This window comes from Coregonus lavaretus (assembly GCF_964263955.1).
Source record: "Coregonus lavaretus genome assembly, chromosome: 5".
Classification (NCBI taxonomy): domain Eukaryota; kingdom Metazoa; phylum Chordata; class Actinopteri; order Salmoniformes; family Salmonidae; genus Coregonus; species Coregonus lavaretus.
Window position 1 is genome coordinate 25,765,065 of NC_139992.1, and position 9,726 is coordinate 25,774,790.

Sequence of the window (9,726 nt, forward strand, 5' to 3'; positions counted from 1 at the left end):
ATCCTTCTTTAACCTGTCTCCTCCCCTTCATCTACACTGATTTGAAGTGGATTTAACAAGTGACATCAGTAAGGGATCATAGCTTTCACCTGGTCAGTCTGTCATGGAAAGAGCAGGTGTTCTTAATGTTTTATACACACACACTGTACACACGGAGGGGTCAGAGAATAACAACCAGTGTGCATAAGTACATCATACTGCACATTTCTCTGAGAAAGTAGAGGAGACATCAAATCCAGAAATATTGCTTGCCTGAAAGTGTTTCAGTTAGCTCAGATTAACACTGTCCTCTGTAGGGAATAGGAGATGGAAGCTGTGGATGTTAAGTGGAAGATGTGTGTAAAGCTGTTTGTTTAGTCTGTCAACCTTGGCATTTCCTTCATGCCCTTGTCTAACAGTGCCCTCATTCTACTGGCATACGTGGACACACACCACGCATGCACACGCACACACACACAGACCGCTGACTGATGTGTGACTGTCTGGTTTCTGGTCCTCAGGGCAGCCGATGCTGTTTTAACAGGACGCTCAGAAAACATAATCAACTTCCACATGAAAAACATCTCCAACAGCAAGGACAAGACCCCCCTCCCACCCCTGGTAAGAGCGCACATACACACACACACGGTCTTGTATAACTAACCTAGTGGGGGACACAATTCAGTCCCATTCAAAATTATATTTTCCCTAACCCCTAAACCTAACCTTAACCCCAAAACCTAACCTAACCCTAAAACCTAACCTTAACCCTAAACCTAGCTCCTAACACTAATTCTAACCTAAACCCTAAACCCCCTAGAAATAGCATTTGACCTTGTGGGGACTAACAAAATGTCCCCAGTTGGTCAAATTTTTGTTTGTTTACTATTCTTGTGGGGACTTAGTTAAACACGTCCAGTATAGGTAAACACAAACACACACGATACACACAATACACAGTTACCAAGGGGATGACTACACAGGTCACTTGGCATACAGTCTGTGTAAAAAGTCAGCTTTGATAAAGACTTGATTTACGAACCCTCACTTACTCAAGCCTCCTTGTTTTTCATTCCCTCTCTCTCATTTTCCTTCATTTTCGAACAATCAGACAGGACCCCTCCGAGGTGACTCCAAGCCACCTCAACAGTCTTCATCTCACCCCTCAGACCAGAACCACCAGACAGTGTCTAAACCTGGCCTGACTGATCAAGCTCCACCCCAGCCCCCTCACCAGGGGGTTAAGCCTGGTTCACTCGCCCAGGATGGGGCCTCCTCAGCGGGCATGGACCCCAAGAACATCCCTGGGAATACCATGGGTCCAGGTGACCAGACCCCTGGGTGCCAGCCTCAGTCCGAACAGGGCATGCCCCTTGTGAACCCCCCTCAGCCTGGGGAAGGAGGAGGGCCGGGGTCCATGGGGATGGGTCAGCCTGGTCTGACACCCCAGCAGCAGCAGCACCAGCAACTGGCCGAGGAGCTTCTCAACATGGAGGCCAACACAGAGGGCCTGTCCCAGGAACAGCTGGAGCACCGCCAGCGCTCCCTCCAGACCCTCCGAGACATCCAGCGCATGCTCTTCCCTGACGACCGCGATGCCCCACCACCACCCGGCTCCCACGGGGGACCCCCACAGCCCCACGACGGCATGCCTGATGTGGGACCCAGGAGGCCGGAGCAGGGCCCTCTCCAGGCCATGATGGCCCAGTCCCAGAGCCTAGGTTCACCAGTGGGGCCGGGAGGGCCCCGACCCCAGGGACCCCCATTCGGCCCCCCGCATGGACACCCCAGAGACATGCCCCCCTTCCCAGATGAGCTGGGTCACATGATGGGTCCTGGGGTGTGTGGAGACGGAGATCACATGACCCCGGAGCAGGTGGCCTGGCTGAAGCTGCAGCAGGAGTTCTACGAGGAGAAGAAGAGGAAACAGGAAATGCATCATCGCCCACTTCCTCCCGACATGATGATGCACCCCCACGGGCCGCGCGGCATGATGCGAGGACCCCCACCGCCCTACCAGATGGGCCCCGGAGAGGTGTGGGGTCCAGGGGGGCCGGGAGGGCCACCAGAGCACTACCAGGAGCGCATTGCCATGGGCCCCAGAGGGATGCCGCCTCACATGCAGAGGATGCCTGGGTTCCCCCAGGGCATGATGAACCCTGACATGGAGGGACCCCCCAGGCCCGGGATGGGCTGGCCTGAAGACATGCCCCCCAGGATGGGAATGGGGGATGGCCGGGGGTTCCCAGGAGGGCCAGGGGGGATGTTTGGAGGTCCAGGGGTGCGGGGAGAGCGCTTCCCCAACCCCCAGTCAGTCCAGGAGGCAATATTTCACCAGGGCATGGGGGGCGACAAGGGACCGGGCCTTCCTCCACAGATGATGATGGAGATGCAGAGGATGATGGGACACCAAAGAGGCGGCATGGAGCCGGGCAACGGGGGCGGGATGATGTTTCCCAGGATGCCTGTCGAGGGCCCCATGAGCCCCTCCTCCAGACTGGCTGTTATGGGGGGCCGGGACATGGGCCCTGAGTTTGGCATGGGCCCCCATGGGAACCCCCAACTACGAGAGGGGCCTATGAATATGAGCCCAGACGAGATCATGAGAATGAGAGGGCCTCCAATGGACAACATGGGGCCCCAAGGGAGGCAGATGCAGGGGTCCCACTTCCCTGACCATCCCCAGCCAGGGGACTTCCCCATGGGGCCCGGACGGCCCTTCCCTGGGGGTCCTGTAAGTATGAGGGGGCCTCATGGAGAGCAGCCCTATGGTGGCCCGGAGCACAGGACCACGCCTACGGGGGGCAACGGCCGCCTCAACCACCTTCCCTCTGCCGCCGGAACACCCCAGGTCCAAAGGGGACGTAAGCCTGCAGAGCTGAACATCCAGTCAGGAGGGGGCAGCTCGCCCAGTCTCAATCCCCTCAAGTCCCCTCCTTTGAGGCAGGTGCAATCCCCCATGATGGGCTCTCCCTCTGGGAACCTCAAGTCCCCCCAGACCCCCTCCCAGCTGGCTGTTATGCTCTCCGGCCCTCCGGGACCCAATGGCCCCCCTAACACTGCCAACTCGGCCCCAATGAAGTCCCCTCACTCTATGATGGGGTCTGCTGGCGCCTCCCCTGTACATATGAGGTCCCCGTCCCTCCCCAACCCTTCTCCAGGGTGGGCCTCCTCCCCCAAACCCCCCATGCCCAGCCCAGTACTCCCCCAGCAGCAGGGGGGAAAACCCCCCCTCAGTTTGACCTCACCTAACATGATGGGAAACATGGAGCAAGGTACAGTACTTATCTGGCTTTATTCTTGTTTCTGTTCTTTCTTTCTCTCTCTCTCTCTCATAAAATGTAATTTGTCACGTACTTCGTAAACAACAGGTGTGGACTAACAGTGAAATGCTTACTTACGGGCCCTTCCCAACAATACAGAGAGAAATAATAGAAAAGTAAAACACATAATAATAAATATAAATTGAGTAACGATAACTTGGTTATATACACAGGGTACCAGTACCGAGTCGATGTGCAGGGGTATGGGGTAATTGAGGTAGATATGTACATAGAGGTAGGAATAAAGTGACTAGGCAACAGGATAGATAATAAACTGTAACAGCAGCGTATGCGATCAAATCACATTTTATTTGCCACATGCGCCGACTACAACCGGTGTAGACATTACAGTGAAATGCTTACTTACAAGCCTTTAACCAACAATGCAGTTTTTAAGAAAAAAATAAAAATGGCAAATAATTAAAGAGCAGCAGTAAAATAAAATAACAGTAGGGAGGTTATATACAGGGGGTACCGGTACAGAGTCAATGTGCGGGGGCACCGGTTAGTCAGTTAGTGCAAAAATGGTCAATGCAGATAGTCCGGATAGCTATTTGGTTAACTATTTAATTAACTATTTAGCAGTATTGGGGGTAGAAGCTGTTCAGGGTCCTGTTGGTTCCAGACTTGGTGCATCGGTACCGCTTGCTGTGCGGTAGCAGAGAGAACAGTCTATGACTTGGGTGGCTGGAGTCTTTGACCATTTTTAGGGCCTTCCTCTGACACCGCCTGGTATAGAGATCCTGGATAGCAGAGCGCTCGGCCCCAGTGATGTACTGGGCGGTACGCACTACACTCTGTAGTGCCTTGCGGTCGGATGCAAAGCAGTTGCCATATGAAGCGGTGACGCAGCCAGTCAAGATGCTCTCAGTGGTGCAGCTGTATAACTTTTTGAGGATCTGAGGGCCCATGCCAAATAGTTTCAGCCTGGTGAGGGGGAGGAGGCAAAAACATTTTAGATACAGACATGTCGTGCCCTCTTCACAACTGTGTTGGTGTGTGTGGACCATGGTAGATCCTTAGTTATGTGGACACCCAAGGAACTTAAAGCTCTCGACCCGCACCACTACAGCCCTGTTGATGTGAATGGGGGCTCCTTTGTCTTGCTGAGGTCTCTGACCTCCTCCATATAGGCTGTCTCATCTCTCTCTCCCCTTCTCTTTCTCTTAACTGCTGTGATAAACAACATAAAAAATGTGTATTTAAATTTCAAGGCAGAGATAATATAAATTTTCAAAGAGATTTTAATTCTTACTACCTTTCTCTTGAATGATGATTGGGTGAAGATGACATCACGTCTTTAATAGAGGGCTGTTTTGTAATGTCTGTTGTCCAAGCAGTCTAAAAAGACCTCTGTTGTGTATCAGGCAGGCTAGCATTTGTCTCAATCCGTCATCTTTAAATCAAGTCATTTATAAGTCGGTTGAAAGCATCATTCTCATCCATGTAAACACATTTTCCCTAAGAGGAAACATTCTCCCTTTTCAGGGAAATTACACCCCCTTGTGCCCATGTAACTGCACTGTATCTAAATTAATGAATGTAATTATTTACAATTGACATGTATTGTATATCTGTATCTAAAATGTTTTTGCCACAATGTCCTTTATATATCCATTTCAAAGTAACCAGGGTAAACCAGGATATGTTTTGCTACCTAATGAATAGGACCCAAGTAAATAGTAATTATATTGAATCTCTCATCTCTCTCTCTCTCCTCTCACCAGGTGGTAACAACCCCCCCTCGTCAGGAGCCCAGACTGGCCCCATGCCCCTCCAGGGGGGTCCAGGCGGTGCCCCGACCGGCAGCCCCTATTCCCTCCCCCCCGAACCCACGCTATCCCAGAACCCCCTCTCCATCATGATGTCACGCATGTCTAAGTTCGCCATGCCCAGCTCCACCCCCCTCTACCACGACGCCATCAAGACGGTGGCGAGCTCGGACGACGACTCGCCCCCCGCACGCTCCCCAAATCTACCCCCCATGAACAACAACGGTGAGTGGACGGAGACATGCGTAGGTGTCATGTTAAACCTCATTCAAGTATCTTGTAAGTAAATTAGTCTTTTGAGATGTATTTTGAACCCTTTTTCATAGAGGTGTGACTTGGTTTACTCCACTTGATGTAGGTTTGAAATGATAACATGCTGTGTGTTATATGGTGCACTAACATCCCTCTGTCTCTCTCTGTGGCCCTCTGTAGGTATGGGAATGAACCACCACCAAGCTCCTCGTATGATGGGCCCCGGCTCCTCTGGCTCCATGCCTGCCCTCAGTCCCCTGGGTATGACCCCCATGGGCTCCCAGCCTCTCTCCCACGGCATGCCCCAGCAGATGCCCTCCCCCAACCCTCCCAACATGGGCCCGGGCATGATGTCCCATGGCATGATGATGCCCCCCAACCCCCAGGACCAAGGTATGGGCAACCCCCAGATGATGCCCCAGGGGCGCATGGGCTACCCCCACCGAGTGCAGGGCTATGCCCTCCCCCAGTCCCCCTCCCAGCAGGGTCCCTTCTCCCCCCACAATGGCCCCGGGCCCCAGGGCTTCCCAGGACACCCCATGGGCTTCCAGGGAGAGGGGGGTCCTATGGGGGGTCGGATGGGGAACATGCCCCATGGAGGGGGAGGCAACGGGGGTAGGCCCAACAACCCTGGAGGACCGCAGTTCAACATGCAGGGAGAGTTCAGTGATGCAGATCTGCATGAAGTGATGCGAACCGGAGCATCCGGTATGCCAGAGTTTGACCTGTCCAGGATCATCCCATCAGAGAAGCCCAGCCAGACTCTGTCCTACTACCCCAGGGGAGGAGGAGATGGACCCGGCCCAGGGGGGAAACCTCCACACATGCAGGGGATGATGCAGGGTATGATGGGGGAGGGCCCTCCCAGGATGGGCATGTCCATGCAAAGGATGGGGGGGATGCCTGGGGGGCCGGGAGGTGGTATGGCCCCCCAGGACATGCCCATGGGAAACACTTCCCACAATCCTATGCGGCCGCATGGGCCCCCAGGGTTCATGGGTCAGGGAATGATGGGACCCCAGCACCGGATGATGTCGCCGGGGGGCATGATGCAGGGGAAGGAGAGGGGGGTGCTCTACAACCACCCTGGGCCTGGGGGGTCGCCCAACATGATGATGTCACTACAAGGCATGGGCGGCCCCCCCCAGCAGACGATGATGATGGGGGGGCATATGAGGCCACGTGGCAGGGACATGGACATGGGGTTCAGCCCAGGGCCCGGAATGTTCTAACACACAACTCATAGAATCTTGGACCTCGAATGCTCTGAGCCGTTATACAGTACGAGGATGGAATAAGTCTCACAGCAGATAGGAGATGGATTGAAACGCAGGACGTAAGGAATGACAGACAGAGGTGGTTCTCTGGATTGAAACATGTAGTGCAGAGGAGTGGGTAGTTAATGGCTTGTGGAGCTACATAGCCCAGTAATTGTCTTTTACCACAAGAACATTTCATTTTGTCTCTTCAGAAATGTCTGAATGTATGGGATTGCTGTGCTTCAATGTCACAATTTAAACTGTTCCTCAAGTGTTTTTTCTTCTTCTTCTTCTAAATCTCTGATTATAAGGGTGAGTTAAACATCGAAGAGGAATGGAGTGAACCACCTTGGAGGACTGTACATCGACTTTTTCAAATCAGTTAAAAATCAACAATGGATTTGTCCAGTAATGGATAACAAACATAAAAACGGAATAAAAAGACTGTGGAATAAAATCGTACTTTGAGAAGATTTCAATGGAACTCCATCTTCTCTCTGGCTCCATCGTTTTGACTGTTTCTGTCCGGTGTGTGTTTTTGTTGTAAGTATGTATAGGGATTCTATCAATGACGTCTAAGCTCTCTTACCCACCTTTCATTGGGGAGGGACGCCCCACTAAAGAACAGTACTGTTTTCCATTGGTGGGCTATTTGAATTTTTGTCTATTTTAATTTCCTTTGTAACTTGTGTATAACAAACCAAACTATGACCTCAAAGATACTAGTATTATTAAAAAAGCACAAACATGGATCAACTGCAGTGTCTTCTTTCCCCATTTGAACACTTCTACCAGCCAGTCAGTATGAATAGCGGTAGTACTGTTCCTGTGTTGCTGTTTGTTCTTCTGTTGACTCTGAGATCTCATTCCCACAGCATTCATCTCATAGAAAATGGTCGTCTCAGGCATTAGTGGGACAGGCCTCAGTCTGTATCAAGACAGAAATCTGACCACCAACCTCATCTAGGGCCAGAGTCTTTCCAGACCATATAACATTACTATTCCTGCTCAAGTCACATGGTCAGGAAAAACGAATGTCCCTACATAGCATAGATTTGACTTCCTCGCTTGTCATGTGTACCTCCATTGTCCTTGGTACAGAGACGTCTGCCAAGGCTGTGGCAATGGAAGACAAAAGATATTGGCCGTGTTCAAGTGGATCAAAACCACAATGTATCATGGGTAAATTGTGATTGACTGATCTACAAATGAGTCGTTATTTATGATGCAAGGTGATTTGTAGTTGTCAGTCGCCTGCAGTCATTTTGACACTCGAACACGACCATTGTCTTGGTAGAGTCGTCTATGATGCATGATCTAACACCCTCAAATTCAACTCTGGCCCTCGAAGACCGTGACATTGCTTTATTTTTTCATTGTTCCCTCTAATCAGGGACTGATTTAGACCTGGTGCAATTAATTTGCAGGTAGAACAGAAAAGCAACAGGCTCCGGACCTCATAGGGTAAGAGTTGAATACCCCTGAATTCTAATAGGACATGAATGAAATGTGTGGTTCAGGTGTCTTTATGAGGACAACTGACTGACCATACAGTGGGGAAAAAAGTATTTAGTCAGCCACCAATTGTGCAAGTTCTCCCACTTAAAAAGATGAGGCCTGTAATTTTCATCATAGGTACACGTGAACTATGACAGACAAATTGAGATTTTTTTTCTCCAGAAAATCACATTGTAGGATTTCTAATGAATTTATTTGCAAATTATGGTGGAAAATAAGTATTTGGTCACCTACAAACAAGCAAGATTTCTGGCTCTCACAGACCTGTAACTTCTTCTTTAAGAGGCTCCTCTGTCCTCCACTCGTTACCTGTATTAATGGCACCTGTTTGAACTTGTTATCAGTATAAAAGACACCTGTCCACAACCTCAAACAGTCACACTCCAAACTCCACTATGGCCAAGACCAAAGAGCTGTCAAAGGACACCAGAAACAAAATTGTAGACCTGCACCAGGCTGGGAAGACTGAATCTGCAATAGGTAAGCAGCTTGGTTTGAAGAAATCAACCGTGGGAGCAATTATTAGGAAATGGAATACATACAAGACCACTGATAATCTCCCTCGATCTGGGGCTCCACGCAAGATCCACGCAGAGAGCTGGGACCAAAGTAACAAAGCCTACCATCAGTAACACACTACGCCGCCAGGGACTCAAATCCTGCAGTGCCAGACGTGTCCCCCTGCTTAAGCCAGTACATGTCCAGGCCCGTCTGAAGTTTGCTAGAGTGCATTTGGATGATCCAGAAGAGGATTGGGAGAATGTTATATGGTCAGATGAAACCAAAATATAACTTTTTGGTAAAAACTCAACTCGTCGTGTTTGGAGGAAAAAGAATGCGGAGTTGCATCCAAAGAACACCATACCTACTGTGAAGCATGGGGGTGGAAACATCATGCTTTGGGGCTGTTTTTCTGCAAAGGGACCAGGACGACTGATCCGTGTAAAGGAAAGAATGAATGGGGCCATGTATCGTGAGATTTTGAGTGAAAACCTCCTTCCATCAGCAAGGGCATTGAAGATGAAACGTGGCTGGGTCTTTCAGCATGACAATGATCCCAAACACACCGCCCGGGCAACGAAGGAGTGGCTTCGTAAGAAGCATTTCAAGGTCCTGGAGTGGCCTAGCCAGTCTCCAGATCTCAACCCCATAGAAAATCTTTGGAGGGAGTTGAAAGTCTGTGTTGCCCAGCGACAGCCCCAAAACATCACTGCTCTAGAGGAGATCTGCATGGAGGAATGGGCCAAAATACCAGCAACAGTGTGTGAAAACCTTGTGAAGACTTACAGAAAACGTTTGACCTGTGTCATTGCCAACAAAGGGTATATAACAAAGTATTGAGAAACTTTTGTTATTGACCAAATACTTATTTTCCACCATAATTTGCAAATAAATTCATTAAAAATCCTACAATGTGATTTTCTGGAGAAAAAAAATTCTTATTTTGTCTGTCATAGTTGACGTGTACCTATGATGAAAATTACAGGCCTCTCATCTTTTTAAGTGGGAGAACTTGCACAATTGGTGGCTGACAATCCTTTTTTCCCCCACTGTATATGACCACTGGTGTTGAGGTTGGACCACAATTTGCATTGCTATGTTGCACAGTAGCAAGAGACAACG

General features: G+C 50.1%; 1 protein-coding gene across 2 annotated transcripts in view; it reads left to right on the top strand.

Annotated features, from left to right (window-relative positions):
* The window catches only part of LOC311129891 (B-cell CLL/lymphoma 9 protein-like), a 30,632-nt gene extending 23,291 nt beyond the window's left edge, over positions 1-7,341 (top strand). For both annotated transcript variants that reach the window (XM_084162419.1, XM_084162420.1), the window contains 4 exons: positions 501-600; positions 1,091-3,254; positions 5,030-5,299; positions 5,507-7,341. In XM_084162419.1, the coding sequence (XP_084018545.1) occupies positions 501-600; positions 1,091-3,254; positions 5,030-5,299; positions 5,507-6,558 (3,586 nt within the window). In that variant the 3' untranslated portion in view covers positions 6,559-7,341. The remainder of the gene's footprint in view (positions 1-500; positions 601-1,090; positions 3,255-5,029; positions 5,300-5,506) is intronic.
* The last annotated feature ends 2,385 nt before the right edge of the window (positions 7,342-9,726 follow it).